The sequence below is a fragment of the Myxocyprinus asiaticus genome, chromosome 17 (assembly GCF_019703515.2).
Source record: "Myxocyprinus asiaticus isolate MX2 ecotype Aquarium Trade chromosome 17, UBuf_Myxa_2, whole genome shotgun sequence".
Classification (NCBI taxonomy): domain Eukaryota; kingdom Metazoa; phylum Chordata; class Actinopteri; order Cypriniformes; family Catostomidae; genus Myxocyprinus; species Myxocyprinus asiaticus.
In genome coordinates, this window is record NC_059360.1 from 42,315,071 (window position 1) to 42,333,031 (window position 17,961).

The window sequence follows — 17,961 nt, forward strand, 5'->3', positions numbered from 1 at the left end:
AGGGTGACTACTTTGAAGATGCTAAAATATAACAGAGTTTTGATTTATTAACATAACTCCCATATTTCCATTTCTATTATTCCATAGTTGTGATGAATTTACTATTATTCTAAAATGTGAAAATAAAAAATATATATAAAAAAATAAAGAATGAGTAAGTGACCTTAAACTTTTAAATGGTAGTGTATATCCATCCATCCATCCATCCATCCATCCCCTTGTTGTTAGGGACTTTAATCATGAGTATTAATTTTAGTCTAAAAAGCTTTTTCTCTGCCCCAGTCTCTCAGCCATATTGGGTTAATTCCATCGATCTGCGCTTTTGTTGTGAATGACATGTTGGATTACTTTGTAGTACCCCTTTGAACTCAATTCAAAAAGACGTACTAAGTGCCATGGCAACAAGACTAGTCATTGTATTGTGAGCACATGCGTATGTGAAAACATCCAAAATATTGATTTATGTACGTATTGAAACAGTACGTATGTTTGTCCTACAGTTCTTCTGCTTTAGCAGTGCACTACTATTTGTGCTTATTTTTGTGGCTTTGCTAAAAAAAAAATGCTTAAACCAGCCTAATCTGGTGTGCTGGTCTTGGCTGGTTTAAGCTGGTCTCACATCCTGGCTCAGCCTGGCCTAGCTGGTCTCCCTGCTTAGCTGAAATCTTCCACAAACCCATCTAAAACTAGCTAACAGAGCAGTCTGACCAGACTGGAAGACCAGCAAAAACCAGCAAACCAGACTAGCGATTGGAAGTCAATTGGAAAATAAAATGGAACATACCATTTTCCCCAACCTCATAACTGTAGTGATCGAGAGCGAGCTGGCTACAAATGTTATTCAGGTTTTATTGGAATCTGGAAAAATCACACTTGTCCTGCAAAGGTAAGAAAGGGCTGTTATAGTATATTACTGTCCCGCTTATTCTTATTATGAGATTATTGAATAAACTATTCCGGACACTTTTTGTAACGGGAATGTCAGGTTTGTTCTTGGTCTTAGGTACGATAGATGGAACAGTTTCAAGAAGAAAATAAGAATGGTTGTTCCAGATATATATTTTTCCTTTCATATTTTTATTGTAGCTATTTATTTCTCCATATACTATTTATTCATATACTATTTATACCGGATACATTGGAAAAGTTCCTCATGCCTACAAAATCCCTTACTGCAGACATGAATGATACCTATAACCGTGCAGATTATTGAGGAGAGGTGTTTTATTACTTTTTGAAGCAGTTAGAATTTTTACTTGGCGGACGCAAAAAATTCTATAGACTTACTTTGAAGGAGGGACCTGAGCCATATCTAGGGGTCAGAATATCATAGAGACTTGGAGGTTGGCTCTTTTGACTCGAGTCAATAAGCAACCACCCAGAACCCCCTAGCAAGCACCTAGCAACTAACAACCTCTCAGAACACCTTAGCAACTGCATAGCAATGCCCCTGTAACCACTCATAGCAATCTAGCATCGTGGTGGCGAGTTTTAGTTTGCGCAGGCAAACAATCTAGTTATAGTGTGCAAATGTTTATTTAATGTGTAATTGCTTGAGAAATTAAGCAAATTATTTTACAGTCGGCTGCATCGGCTTGTATTGTGGCAGTAATCACAGGACGAGAGCTCTTTTGCTTGTTGTTTGAGGTTTTTCTTGATTACAACCGAAAACCCTCTAGTCTGATGGCATCTCTGTAATTGCTGCAGACTCTGACGCCCTGGAAAAAATTAAAGCTTGCTTTGACTCTGTGAAGTCATGGAGCTTACAAGATTTATTTACTTTTTAATCAGTGGTAACAATAAATAAAGGACTTCTCCAATAATTCACACTACTTACTCTGTGTTGTGACAAATAGGATTTTACCCTGTGATGGTGATACTAATGGTTTTCTGCTTCAAAAGGTCACGGTTTCATATTAGTGCTCTGAATATATGAATATACTGATAGGACTTTCATGAAAGAATAGTGTGAAATGCCATATCAAATTGAAAACCCCTCTACATTTAGCCAAGGTTGCTCACCACCAAAATCCTTTGCCTGTGGAGCATTTATAAGGCTTAAATAATGTTAACATATGGGCTACAACTTTTAACGTAAAACTTTATTCATATATGTTGACATTAAAATGAACCAAGATTAGGAAGTGCAGTAAAATAACTGCTCATTGGTAGTTCATGTTAATGAATGCAACCTGAGTGTTACGGATATGTTACTGGAATCAGTACAAACTGTCCATTTCAATGAATCAATAACTCTTATTCAATTGTTTGTTTGCACCATCACTCTGAAATGTTATGAGTGAAGTCTGTGTACATTTTGAATTACTGTTTATTTCAATGTCTTATTGATGCATACATGAAAATGATTAAATATAATTCTTCCTGGTGTGTTCATTTACTTAAAAAACAGTGTGGAAAATTAAAATGATTATTTTTAACTAGAATTTTAGTGTAATGTATTTCTTGCACACCCCCCCCCCCCCCACACACACACACATTTCAGTTTCATTAAAAAAAATCCATTAAATTGAATTGTGTAATTTTTAACTAAATTAAATTAAAACTTAAAATGTTTATTTTTTATTTTTTATTTTATTTTGTTAAAGAATACTCAATTACTTAATTACTCAATTTCCTTCTAACCCAGTTAAAGTGAGGACATGCTCCAGTCAGTGTTATGATAAAGTTTGAGGCTTAAGAAGGCTCCTAGCTTTATAAATTGAAGTACAGTCTAAAATATATATTGATTGTAAGTGTTGTTGTATTGTTATTAGCAGCACGTACCCCCCCCACCCCCCCCCCCACCCAATGTTTGAATTTCCAGACCATGTTAGGATGCCATATTTATGTGGAACTATTATCAATTTTGAAATGAAGAAACCCCATCTTGTGTGCGGCTGCATTGAAAAATCTGATTAGGCATTAGCTGTAGCGATAATCCGATTTTTGATTCCCTGCAGATACTGCTGTGATTCTGTTTCTGCGCTGGTTATGATCTAAAGATATCAGCTGCAGGATATTTGTCTGTTGTTAATGAAAAATAAAATGTGAATGTAAGGACTGTTGGGCTACAGATTCTGAGGTCTGAATGAGATAATTTTGGGTCTGTGGGACTGCTGAAGTCAGGGCGTTTGGCCACTGGAGCGCAGTGTTTCTCTATGGCACAATGAGTTCTATCACTGATGATAAACTTAAAAGAATAGCCTAGTTCAGCCAAAAAATGAAAAATCTATCATTACCTACTCAACCTTATGTTGTTCCAAACCTGTACGCTGTTATTTCTTTTGTGGAGTCTTTACACAGCTCTTTTCCATACAAGTGACCAGGTCTGTCAAGCTCCAAAAAGGACTTAAAACCCTATAAAAGCACCATAAAAATAGTCTGTACGACGTGTGCACTGTATTCCAAGCCCTCTGAAGCCATACGATAGCTATGTGTTTGAAACTGACTGCAATTATCTGATAGCTTAATCTTGGCCTTCACTGAATCAATGGTTTGAGATCATTGATGGCAAAATGCTTTTGTTCTTGACTGTTAGTTCAGATATTTTTTGCATATAACAACAAAAATTTTTATCAGTTCCTCACACTGAGCTATCCTATGGCTTCATAAGTTGTATTAGGCTACTTTTATAGTACTTGTATGGTGCTTTTTTGTCCTTTTTGGAGCTTGACAGATCTTGTCACTATGAACTGTCTTTACAGTGCCTATAAAAATATTCACAACCCCCTGGATGTTTTTATATTTTTGTCAGAGAGTGAGACAAAAAAGACCCAAGAGCAGAGGAACAGTTCAAAGGATTTATTGACAATAAATTGTAACTTCAACTGGGCTGGCGAAGAGTGGAAAACCGGCACCGACTGCAGTAAGCAGGAGATAGGTGTTTGCAGATCTGTGAGGATTCTGTGAAGAGTGGGTTCGTAGGCGAGTGTATGCATCATGGTAGTCAGGAATGGATTCGTGAGGAATCCTCCGTTGAAGCGTTGTGGGTGCAGAGAACTAGTGCACTGCAGACTGGAAGGTAACCACTCTCCCGACACGTGGGCAGAGACGAGGAATCCTCTGTTGAAGATTCGTGAGCACAGAGAATGAGCGTACAGCAAACTGGAAGGTAACCACACTCCACACGTGGGCAGAGATGGGCAACCAAACAGATACACGAGACAGGACCAGCTAGGCAGAGAGAGTGAGGTAAATTACTTCACAACAAGCAAAGATACTAACAACACGAAGGGATTAAGTAGGGAGTGAATCAGCAGAGAACCAGGTGCTGCTAGCGTGCTAATTAGTGGCATGATCAGCGTTGCATGCCGGCAGCACCTGCAAAACATGAGGGAGAGAAATAACAAAACAAAAACTGACAAACTCACCAGAGCCGTGACAATTTTATTGTTTTTGAAATATTGAATCATAGTGAACCAAATTTGGCTTTTTTGACACTGGTCTACAGAAAAAGACTCTTTTATATCAAAGTCAAAACACATTTCTACCAATTAGTCTAAATGAATAGCAAATATTAATCACAAAATAATTTATTGCATAAGTATTCACCCCCTGTAATGCAACTCACCTAAATCATCACTGCGAACAACTGGTTTTAGTATTCACTACATTTTTTAAATGGAGGTCACCTGAGCACAGTCAAGGGGTTTTAAGTGATTTTAGTATAAAAACACCTGTCTCTGGAAGGTCCACTTGCTGGTGAGTCAGAATCTTGGGAAAAAACAACACCATGAAGACAAAAGAACACTCCAAACAAATCTGTGAAAAGGTTATTGATAAACATAAATCAGGGGATGGATACAAACAAATTTCTCAGTCCCTGAATATCCCTTGGGGTACTGTGAAGTCATAAAACTGAGTGACGGTGCAAGAAGGGGACTAGTGAGGGAGGCCAACAAGAGACCTATGTTTCCTCTGAAGGATTTATAAGCTTCAGTGTCTGAGATGGGAGGGACTGAGCATACAAAAACTGTTGCCTGGGTTCTTCATCGGTCACAGCTTTATGGAAGTTTGAAAAAAAACCCATATGAAATCTCGGCTAGAGTTTGCCAGAAGGCATGTGGGAGACTCTGAAGTCAGCTGGAAGAAGATTCTATGGTCTGATAAGACCAAAATGGAGCATTTTGGCCATCAAACCAGACGCTATGTTTGGCGTGAACCAAACACAGCACATAATAAAAAATACACCATCCCCACCGTGAAGCATGGTGGTGTGGTGGTAGCATCATGCTGTGGGGATGCTTCTCTGCTTCAGGCCCTGGTATGCTTGTAAAGGTAGAGGGTAAAATTAATGCTGTAAAATACAGGGAAATCCTTGAGGAAAATCTGAAGCAGTCTGCAAGAAAACTGAGACTTGGGAGAAGATTTGTTTTCCAGCAAGACAACAATCCCAACATACAGCCAAAGCTACACAAGGATGGTTTCAAAACAACAATGTTAATGTCCTGGAGTGGCCAAGTCAATGTCCAGACCTCAACCCAATTGAAAATCTGTGGATGGACTTGAAAAAGACTGTGCACTCATGATCCCCACACAACCTGACAGATCTTGAGCAGTTTTGCAAAGAAGAATGGGGGAAAATTGCAGTGTCCAGATGTGCCATGTTGATAGAGACCTATCCACATAGGCTCAAGGCTGTAATTGCTGCTAAAGGTGCATCTACTAAATACTTACTTATAGTGGGTGAATACTTATGCAACCAAGTATTTTGTGTTTAATTTATTTTTTTATTTTTTCTATAAATTTAGACTAATTGGTAGAAATGTGTTTTGACTTTCTGTTGATCAGTGTCAAAAATCCAAATTATTTTCACTTTGATTCAGTATTTAAAAACAATAAAATATAAAAAACATCCAAGGTGGATGAATACTTTTGATAGGCACTGTATATGAAAAAGAGTTGTGTGAAAATTCTTCACATTTATCTTTGCATGGGTGAGAAGGCGTGGGTGGACGTTGAGCACGTGTGAAACCAGCAAAAAACGAATTGCCAAGCAGCCTCTTTTTAATGCTGCACTTTATACTCTGGGAGAGTGAAGTTAAAAAGAAACTTGCTGCTAAAAATACAGTACTGTGCAAAAGTCTTAGGCACATAAGATGCTTCACAAAAACATTTGTCTTAAGATGGTTATTTATATTTTCAGCTTTTGTGTGTCAATAGTAAATATACATTTTAGACTCCCAAACATTTCTTTTGCAAATAGAATAGAATGAATAGAAGAACAGGGAGCCCTGCAACAGATGACATGGTCCCCACAGAGCCCTCCACTGAATATTGAGTCAGTCTGGGATTACAAGAAGAGACAGAAGCAATTTAGACAGCTGAAATAGATAGAAGAACTGTGGCAAATTCTCCAAGAAGCTTGGAACATCCTATCTGCCAACAACCAAGAAAAACTGTATCCAGGTGTACCTAGGAGAATTGGTGCTGTTTTGAAGGCAAAGGTGGTCACGCCAAATATTGCTTTAGCTTTTTTATGTTTACTGGACTTTGTATGACATTAATTGATAAATGAAAATTATTTATGGTATTATTTTTGAAGACATCCTCACTATGCAACATTTTTCCCAAGTGCCTAAAATGTTTGCACAGTACTGTATATCCTTTTCTATTGTGAATATACAGTGCTACTGTGTACGAAGCACCACCCACACAGAGGTCATTGCCAAACCAAGCAACTTTCGAATTCACCTGCCAAAGTTGACCAAACTTGAACTCTAGGCAAAATCCGCGAGGGGAAATGAATTGCCGCCGGACGATCGCATTGATTCACATTAAAATGATTGTATTTCCTTTGGGAATTTTGCAGTGTGAATGTAAATGTGAATGCGCATTTAAATATTTCTCCTTTTGTGCTCCACTGGAAAAAATAACAGCATATGATTTGGAACAGCATAAGGGTGAATAAATGATTACATAATTTTCATTTTTGGCTAGACCATTCCTTTAAGAAACACTAACTGGAGCATGTCCTCGCTTTAACTTGGTGAGAAAGAGTAAACGGGCTCAAATCAAAGACCTTAGGATAGGAAGTTATTGAATGAATTGTAATGCAGTGGAATAGAATAATCTTAATATTAGATTTTTGCAGTGGGGATTGTGGTCATTGAAGTGGACTGACCAGAAGATAACCTTGGACGGGCATCTGCGGAAAAAAACCAAACTCAATTGTTATATCTTCAACATGTTATGAGGATTAATAATCTACTTGATCTTCATTATGCGATGTTTTGAGCTTTAGCTATTAAAGTCTCAAAGGTTTTAGCTTGTAAAGAGGCACAAAAATAAATGACCTAATAATCATTTATTTTAAACTATCACAAAGATTAGTTTATTGAAGAGTGAAATGGTTAACAAAATGACTGGGCTATTACAACATGTTGTAATTTGATAACATGGATGTATATTCTTAATTATTGCATCTTGGATAAAATGCTTCAATGAAGCATTAGTGTACATGCTGTACGGGATAAATTCGTGTGAGTATTATTAGAGGGAAAAACATCTAATTCCTCTTCTGGAAAAATTAAGACATTCAACAGCTAATTTGTAGTTAAATTCTGTGAGATTGAATCAGTGGTTATTATTTGATGACATATTTGTGGAATAATCTTATTATCATATGACATTTTTTATCATTATTAAAGTCTCTGAAAGACCACATTCTTCCTCGCTGTCTTGTACAGTCCACACACATGGCAATTATTAAATTCCCAAACCTTTGCCAAATTTGCATAGATATGAATCATGCATTTATGAATTTGTCAGATCAGTTTAAGTTCGCTGTTCTGCAGTATTTCAGTATAGGAGAGAGCTGTGTGGGGATAGTGCATTTCTGTGCACTTCTTATCAGTGGTAGAACTCTTACCCGGCCTTCTACTGTCTGTATCTCAGAATCAATACAATCAAAGTGGCTGTTTTTACTGCATATTTAGGTCTGACCATTAAAAACAAATTTTTTAACACAGCTTTCCCAAATCCAGAAATAGAAGCACTTCGGCTTCACAACTCTAGCTCGATTTATGCTTGACTTTCTGATTTATGAATATGTATTTTTATCAGATCAAAGTGTGTTTCACATCGCAAAAGCTTGACACACCATGACCTCTCTGATGCCGAGTATTCAGTAAAGATCATACTGATTTCTCTGTTTCTGTAATTTACCCTGTCTACAGAAATGAGTGCAGTTTTATATCAGCTAAGCTGCTCTAGATGTTGGAAAGTCTTCCATGATTTGCCTCAGAGAGTGTTTACATGCAGGTTTCCATGGACCTGCTTGTGTTATTTGAGTCAACTGGACACTAGTTGAAGATCTTTGCTCTCAACAGGTTTAAACCCTGCAAGAGTCAATTAATCACTATTGTGCACTTGAGCAAAGGACTTGTCCTCAGGTTGCTACAGAAGTTGTCTCTGTAATAAGTGCACTGTGAGTTGCTTTGCATAAAAGTGTTTGCTACTGTAAATGATGACTTACTGTGCCTACTACATTACCATCAGAGTTACTGTCCTTCTCTAAAAGTCAACATCAGGCTTGTTATTTGTGTGCTGTGGAGGGTTCATGGAGCTTGGTTTTGGCAGTATGAGCCTGAAAATATCATGTGCCTGCCACTCTGGAGTTTCTCTGCTCTTAGGAGAGGGTTAATAACTACAGCACCCCAAAGTGATTTGTTAAGGGCCTGCTCAAAAATCAGCCCACCTCTAAATAGCAGAGTGGCAATAAGATGGATCTGGTGATCTGTCTCTGCCAGATGGGACTCTCTGTGATTATTTTCTCTCAGGAAGGAGCGAGAGAGATGAGGACAGAGTGAGAAAAATGGCTTGGGTCAAAAACTCTTACACAACCGCACTTATAGCCATCTACATCAGGGGTGTCAAATATACGTATTCGTGTGTTAGCACGTGGGATGATTTGAGGCAAAAAAAAAATATATGTACAAAATCACATTCATTTATTATATGGGTGTATTCGAAATATTCTTTTTTAAACTACAACAGGATAGAAAAACTATTTAATTTGTTGGGTTGCATGTTATAGCGGCAGATTGTTTCTTTTAATTTTGCACTAATCATTTCGCCACTTGCGGCCTCTCGCCTTCATCTGAAACTGGATCTGTGAGGGACACAAGAGATGCGTCCCAAACTGCTCACTTCTGCACTATTCTTCATCATTTTGAAGTGTAAGTAGTGTGAGTGGTATGTTAACACTGAAAATTTAACAAAAAGAAGTGTACTATCAGTACCTGGATGTTGCATTATGACGACAGTTATGCCCTCTCATCGTCTCTAGTGAGTAGTGCGACAAAACAGTGCTGTGTACACCAGATTTGATCTTTCTGCACTGTATTCTTGAATATTTTTCTCTAACATGAACATGCTTCATTTATGCCCTGTCCCGCTCTGCACACGTTTTTTTCCCCCGGATGTGAGTAGACAAGAGGCACCGCATAAGTTAACGTGGTTCCAGAGCACCTTTAGACCATAATGTTTTTTCCTTCTAAATTTAAAGTTATTAATCAACATGTTACAAACCTTTAATAATAAACAATACGATTTCTGTTCTGATTTTGTGAAATTAATCAGATGTCATCATCTCTGGCATGGATGACAAGGAAAGACAATAAAATGTCTAGTTTGTAGCCTTTTCTCACTTTAATGAAAATATTAATATGGTCCATTCAGACTTTTACATTTTCTTTTTTTGGGGGGTGGGGGATTTTCTCCCCTTTTCTCCCCAATTTGGCATGCCCAATTCCCAGTGTGCTCTAGGTCCTCGTGGTGGCGTAGTGACTTGCCTCAATCCGGGTGGCGGAGGATGAATCTCAGTTGCCTCCGCTTCTGAGATCGTCAATCCGCGCATCTTATCACATGGCTTGTTGAGCATGTTACTGTGGAGACCTAATGCGTGTGGAGGCTTCAGCCTATTCTTGGCGGCATTCATGCACAACTCACCACGCGCCCCACCGAGAGCGAGAACCACATTATAACGACCACGAGGAGGTTAACCCAACTTGACTCTACCCACCCTAGCAACCGGGCTAATTGGTTCCTTAGCAAGCCTGACTGGAGTCACTCAGCATGCCCTGCATTCGAACTTGCGACTCCAGGTGTGGTAGTCAGCGTCTTTACTTACTGAGCTACCCAAGCCTCCAGACTTTTACATTTTCTACATTTTCTCTCAGGGGATTCCCCTGAATCCCCATACAGTATCATTCCTCAGTCACAAGGGCTTCAATACCCCCATACTTGGGTATCTGAATGTAACGAAATATAAAAATAATTTGAATGTAAAAATGATATGCTGTCATTATGCTTCAAAACGAACAGATGACCTTTTAACATTCGTATACAGCTGCACTCGATTGATAAAACTCTATACAATATTGTAATTATTTGTATAATTAATTGTAATTATTTTAACATAATTGTTTTTGTATAGACTATTTTGACTTAGGATTTTTGCCATCTTGGAAATATAAAAATAATAAAGCACAATGTGCAAATGTGAATGTACAGTGTATTCAGAAATTATTCAGACCCCTTCATTTTTTCACATTTTGTTATGTTGCAGCCTTGTGCTAAAATGCTTTAAATTACTTTTTTTCACACCAGTCTACACTCCATACCCCATAATGACAAAGCAAAAACCCGATTTTTTTTATAACTTTGCAAATTTATAAAAAAAGAAAAAAACTGAAATATCACATTGACATACATATTCAGACCCGTTGCTATGACACTTGAAATTTTGCTCAGGTGCGTCCCATTTCTCTGGATCATCTTTGAGATGTATCTACACTTCGAGAGTACACCTGTGGCAAATTCAGTTGATTGGACATCATTTGGAAAGGCACACACCTGTCTATATAAGGTCTCACAGCTGAAAATGCATATCAGAGCAAAAACCAAGCCATGAGGTCAAAGGAACTGCCTGCAGAGCTCAGAGACAGGATGTGTCGAGGCACAGATCTGGGGAAGGCTACAAAAAAATTTCGGCTGCATTGAAGGTTCCCAAGAGTGCAGTGGCCTCCATAATTCTTAAATGAATACTTTATACTGAAGGGGTCTGAATACTTTCTGAATGCACTGTATATCGTGATAAATATCGATATCAAATGATATGAAAAAGAATATCGTGATAAAATTTTTGGCCATATTGGCCAGCCTTAGATACAAGTGTTGAGGTTGGCTAACTCGCTTAAGCTAGCTTCAACATATTACATGCGTTTGAAATGTCACTTCTGGCAGTTGTTAAACGGCATGCTTTCGTGTAGTAAAAAAAGGTTGTGTTCCATTTGGGACGATATTACACTATGCTAAGTGCAAAGTGTATATTTTAAGTGTATAGTGCATCATTTGGGAGACAGCTAAGTTGTCCCAGATCAACAACACTCATGGCAATAATGGCAACAAGAACAGGTACGAGGAAAAATATTAGAGGTACCCTCCAACCCAAACCCCAATCTAAACCTAACCCTCAGTGGAGTAAAAGTTTTAATGTTAGGGGGCAAAACGCAACCTCCGATTTGCGCTCGCCACTGATTATGCAAACGAGATTACTTCCTGATTTCAGTGCGGGATGCAAACCCGGGTCTTCTACACTGCTGGCGCAACATGCTTTCTGTCGCACTAAAAGGGAAGGTAAACACACTTGAGCCAATGCAAAAATGGCTGATAGGAGATGGTGCTTGTCAGTGAGTCGGCATAATGTGGCCAGTCCTAGGATACTGGAACTGTCGGAAACAACATACTGATTTCCTGTCTGATCATGATGGATTTGATGCTGTAGGAGTTTGACTGGAAAGCAGACCAGATATAGGCCTCCATACAGTAGGCCTATATTTGTTTTTATGCAGGCCTGCATTTGTGTTAGTGTGCAGATGTATTTTAAAGGCCTCTGGCGAATGAAATTATTCAATTCCATATACTGCAATATTGGTTTTTAAAGCTGATTCTTGACTTCTTTAGTTCTAATATTATGAGTTTGACACCCCTGATCTACATTATCCTTTGCATCCATTGTAAGACATCCCAAAATATGCAGAAAAAAAAGGTATTAGACCTTGCATTTCTTTGTATTTCCTTGCAGTTTAGTTATCACTTGGTCTTTCCAAGTATTTAATTTCTTTTCTTTTTTTTTCTTTTTTTTTTTGCGGCAAGTGGTTTAAATCCACTTTTTAAAACCTTAAAAGCCTATATTAAAAGCTCACAGGCAAAAGTGATGGTAACAAATATAACTGAAATCTTGCAGAGATGTGTGAGTCTTATGCGTGTTGTAACACTATATGGAGCTCATTAAATACACATTTTAATAAAGACATCTCAACCATTTATGGAAATATCTTCACATTGCTTTCTCAGGCTATTCTGTGCATCTAATCTCTGCATGTTAACCACATTCCACACTTCTGAAGATTAAATGTTATAGACCAAACTCCAAAGCACAGGTGTCATTAGACATACACTTCAAAACAAGTGATGGTTATTTAGGGCAGGAATGGTTCATTACAACCCTTGTAAACTGAACCAGACCCTCTTTTCTTTAAACCTGAGGTAGTAGTTTTACATTCTCGTACAAACCCTTGAGTGCACAAAGTAAAAAGGGCCATCTTGGATTAGTATGGATTTCCTTGTTGGTCCAAGTTCTGTATTATGCTGGTTTGGTGCTGGTCTAACAGGTGGCCAACATAAAACAACAATTTAGCTGGAAAATGTGGATAAAAGCAGTGTTGCAGAAACAAATCATTGAGAACAACATAAACCGCAATAACTGATGTTCATTCTCTGTCTTATTTATTTTTAACAGAGGTGAAAGTCTGTTGAGATGTTCCCAGTGTAAGACGGCCCGTTACTGCAATGCTTGGTGTCAGGTAAGGAGTCTTTACACACTGTGTTGGGTCCTTATAATCAGAGAGCTTTCCAAATAACTGTATAATGATATCTTGAGTCAGAATATTCTAAAGTTAATTTTGGTTTAATGTTCTTGTTTTAATCAGTGTCACACATAAATATAATGTGAAATAATTGGACTATTTTAAGGTGCAGTGGAAGGTTATGTATCAGAGACAGGAAACTTATCTTTGCCATGTTTTGCTTTTTAAACATCATTAAAACAAGTTAGCTTTACCTGAGAAGCTAAATTGCATAAAATTTTAGGACAGAGAAAGTATCTTCAAGTGTATTTGGTGCAGTTCCATTTGTCATTTTTCTTTCTTTTTTTTTATTTGTTTTTTTTACCTTTTTAAGTATAAGGCAAAAATAAAAATAATATAAATATTTATTTAAGAACATATTAAAAATATATATTTTTACTGTTTTTGCAGTGATTTTTTTTTCATATTATTGCACATAAAATATGAAGTAATTACAAATTTTACTTAAAGTTTATTTGCCATCAAAAACAGCCCACCTGCATGCCTTTACTTTCAAATGTATTTTTCCACAGCGATATAGATTGCAACCCTTCAGAAATATTTCACTTTCATAAGTGTATCTTGTAGTATTTAATGCAATAATTTAACTCTATGTGGAATCTGACAGACATATTGGCCAGTCCATCAGTGCTGCTGTTCATAGTTTCTTTAAAGTTCTCCCGGTTTCTGTATGAGCGCTTATGAGCTGACAATTATCGGAAACTCTTGCATGAGGTCCAGTGTGAGTTCTCACCAGAAGTATTTTGTGCTTGGAGCCATACACCTGTGAAACACGTTATGAGTTAATAGAATTTTCCAGCATCTTCCAGACCTCTAATGCCACTTAACCCTTTAATGTATACCTCGAGTATTTAGTGACCTGGGACCTCATTCCATTTTTGGAGTTATGCTCACACCTCTTTAGTATTCTTCAAACTTTCTCTTCTGAATAGTGTAAAAAAAAATTGCATATATATATATATATATATATATATATATATATATATATATATATATATATATACACACTGGCAGCCAAAAGTTTGGAATAATATACAGATTTTGCTGTTTCGGAAGGAAATTGGTACTTTAATTCACCAAAGTGGCATTCAACTGATCACAAAGTATAGTCAGGACATTACTGATGTAAAAAAAACAGCACCATCACATGGCCAGGTGTGCAGTACACCATTAACCAGTGTTGGGTAAGTTATTCTAAAAAAACAATTAATTACTAACTACTAATTACATCTTCAACAGTGTAATTAGATTACTTTACTAATTACTCTGTCTTAAAAGTAATTGCATTACTTATTACTAATTACTTTTATCATATTACTATTACTAAAACCCTTATCAACCTCGACCAGGTGAAAAATACAAGGATACACATGAAATTGTTCTTTTTAATTCTTTCAAATAAATCATATAAAATCAAATAAATTATTCATGAACTGGCCAAAGAATTTAAAGGGGCTGCATTAAAATAGAAAACATACATTTTAACATTAGACTTTAATTTTCGATTTTAAATTCACTATTGTTATATAAAGAATTGTTCTATAGTCTATACAGTATTTATCACAATTACATCAAAAGTAACTGTAATTAAATTACTGGAAAATTAAAAGTAATCCCTTACTTTACTTTTTTCAGTGAAAAAGTAATTTAAATACAGTAATTAATTACTTAGTAATGCATTACATCCAACACTGCCAATAACGTTAGAGCGACAGCAGTAGAAACGCCCACTGGCGACTTCATAGTACAGAGACTAGCAACATCAAGCGATAAAGTCGCTGCATGTGTGTACGGGGCTTTAATGTTCAGATCAGCCATCTGAATGGGGAAAATATTTTATCTGTTGGTGCCAGATGGGCTGGTTTGAGTATTTCTGTAACTGCTGATCTCCTGGGATTTTCACGCACAACAGTCTCTAGAGTTTACTCAGAATGGTGCCAAAAAACAAAAAACATCCAGTGAGCAGCAGTTCTGGGAACGGAAATGCCTTGATGATGAGAGAGGTCAACGGAGAATGGCCAGACTAGTTCGAGCTGACAGAAAGGCTACGGAAACTCAGATAATGCAATTGTAGTGAGCAGAATAGCATCTCAAAATGCACAACACATCAAACCTTGATGGGGACGGGCTACAACAGCAGAAGACCATGTCGGGCACTTTATTAGGACCATAGTGTTACTAAAGTGAATGTATATTTAATTGTTTATTACAAGACAAATGAGTACTATATTCATACAAATAACTATATCTCGTTTATGTGACAATGGTGAATAATCAGTATTCCATATGTGTGTACACATACATATTATACAAGCTTTTTCTTACTCAAGGTGGCGCTGTCACGGTTCCGGCATGTGTGTTTGTTTGTTTATTTCATGTCTTACAGGTGGAGCCGGCGCGCGTGATCAGCATTTCCGTGGGAACGCTGATTGATCTCGTGGAGACGCTGATCATGGTGATGAGTTACATGCCCGCTGCCACCTGCTTTCCTCTAATTGCATTCCCTTCTTATTCCTCGTGTTTCCCCTCTTTCTTGGCCAGTTTATTGTTCTCAGTTACTGTTCACATGTGCACTGTTTATGGTGAAGTCTAACTCTTCTCTCTTGTGTAGTTGGAACAAGCTCGAGTATCTGTTGGTCTATTGAGGTGCGGTTACCTGTCTGCTTGCATTCACTCTCACCAGTTGGTGCCCAGGTCTGTGGAGGAGGACTCCTCGATTTCTGCCCGCATCTCAGGAGATCCATCTGGGCTTCGCTTGCACCTCACCAGCTTCTATGGACTCTCATCTGAGTGCTCCAGACTTCCACAATGCACACATTTCCCATACAAACACACTCTTCACTAGCCCTCGGCGGCTGCCGGTTCTCCGACTTCTTCAGCCGGCCCAGGGTTTGCCTTGACTGGACTTTTGAGAACTTGTGAATAAATACTGTTGAAATCTCTCTCTGCTTTTGGGTCCTTTATCCTCCCCACTCCCCAACTGTGACAGAATAAAGTGGCCAAGAAAGAGTGGAAACACGAGGAATAAGAAGGGAGTGCAATTAGAGGAAAGCAGGTGGCAGCGGGCATGTAACACATCACTTTGATCATCGATCAGCGTACCCACGGAAACGCTGATCACGCGTGTCGGCTCCACCTCTGAGACATGAGGGAGAGAAAAACAAACAACAGTTAGAGCCGGTTACACATGCCGGAACCATGACAGGCGCTGATGTGTCAGTGATTGACTAGATTTACATTTGACATTGCTATTTGACAAAGATGCAATGTGGAAATAAACTATAGCAAGTGTAACACATATACCCTTTGAAATTATGTAAGCTGTGCATCTTTTTAGACTCAAAAAGTGCCTGAGAAAATACATATGTGAAGCTTATGTGCCAGTTGCATCTCATGAAATTTCAGTGTGGAAGTAATGAATGCTGTTCTATATTTATTGCATCATCTCTTTGACGTATGAAAAATAAAACATTAAAATATATCAGAGTATATTCTATTCTATTATTTTCTAATTGTCTTGAAAATGTTTTGAAAATGTGACTTTATCTGGGTATTTTGTAGATCCATTTGTGATAGATATAAGTGCCGGGTCGCTTAAGACGAGAGGTACTCTATGTAATCATGTTTGGTGACCCATTCATGCATTTTAAGGGTTATAGGAGCTTTCTGATGGATAACTTACTTTCTTCCATTGAATACAAACAGAGAAATTTTAAATGTCCAGGCCACCTTTTTTCTATATAATAAAAGTGAATGTTCACAGGTGCTGTCAAGCTAAAAAAAAATGACAAAGCACCATTTAAGTATCATAAAATATGGTACAAGTCTTCTGAAGAACATAAAGGCAACGTATGTGAAAGGACGTGGATGCTAAAGAGAAAGAGATTGAAGAGATATGGCAGAGGGGAAGATTTTCAACAAATAGCGGCTAAAATTTCTGTCTGTTCCTTGCACTTTAAAATGTTTTTCAATAATGTGGAATATATCACATGATTTGCAAAGACTACTTTTATAATTGTTTATAAAGTATTATGCATTTTATTCCTTTTAATGTGGCTGTCACTTGCATTCTAGAAGTATTTACAAATTGCAGAACATTCAGTCTCCTGAACTAAGACTGTTTTGCTTCAAAATGGCAAACCTGTCATATTAAACCACCCTCTCCTCTCCAGGCACTCTTGGATGTCAAGTTTCCTTTGTCTTTTTTTAATTGTAGGGCAGCCTTTTATCATAATTCCCTCTAAAGGGAGACTCCATGCAGCAAGCACGTTCTACAGTAGATCTGAGCGCCGACTGAAGATGCATAACATGGATTAGTTTTGTTTGAAATCTTGTGTATGTTGCTCCATCATTTTGTTCTCTGCTTCCTTTAACCCTCAGAAACAAGCATGGCCCGAACACAAGAAAGAATGCAAATGTCTCAAGCGCGTCCAGCCAAGGATCCCCACAGACTCGGTCCGTCTGGTCGCAAGAATAATTTTCAAACTGGTATGCAGTATCAGAACACCTGCCACGTGCTGTAGATTAGGAATATGGCCACTTCAGACCCACTTGAAGCATGTATTGCATTTAAGTGTGTTACAGCTGGTTTCAGCCATGGAGCTCAACACACTGCACTTACAATCATCTTTTCTCTCTCTGCAGCTCAGCCAATCAGAAAGTGACAAGAATGAGATGTACTCGATAGCTGAACACCAGTCACGTAAGTCCCTCTCTGCTTGTAGTTGTATGGCATATTTACAGTACTCACTCAAATCTTGTTTGCAGATGTACATACAGTGTTTAACAGTTTGATGTCTGTGATGCCAAAAGACATTGGTTTTCATGTGTAACTGATTGCAATGCAACAAGTTTGAATATTTATTGTTTTGTGTCTGCTTAGGACATGATGCAAACAGTGAAACATTTAAGAATACAAGTTACTTACATGTACATGACGATATGTACAGTATATGTTTGTGGGAGCTAACACGGGATTGTATAATGTACAGTTGCATTTGAGGCCTCACAAAAATGGAGAAAGTCTATC

General features: G+C 37.7%; 1 protein-coding gene and 1 long non-coding RNA gene across 2 annotated transcripts in view; both read left to right on the forward strand.

The window, feature by feature from the left end:
• The window catches only part of LOC127455620 (histone-lysine N-methyltransferase SMYD3-like), a 230,195-nt gene that overhangs the window by 12,104 nt on the left and 200,130 nt on the right, over positions 1-17,961 (forward strand). The window contains exons 2-4 of the mRNA XM_051723670.1: positions 12,806-12,869; positions 17,313-17,420; positions 17,577-17,634. Of these exons, the coding sequence (XP_051579630.1) occupies positions 12,806-12,869; positions 17,313-17,420; positions 17,577-17,634 (230 nt within the window). The remainder of the gene's footprint in view (positions 1-12,805; positions 12,870-17,312; positions 17,421-17,576; positions 17,635-17,961) is intronic.
• On the forward strand, positions 13,904-16,413 carry LOC127455628 (uncharacterized). The gene is made up of 2 exons (XR_007899706.1): positions 13,904-15,387; positions 15,544-16,413. It is a non-coding gene; the product is annotated as an uncharacterized LOC127455628 (long non-coding RNA).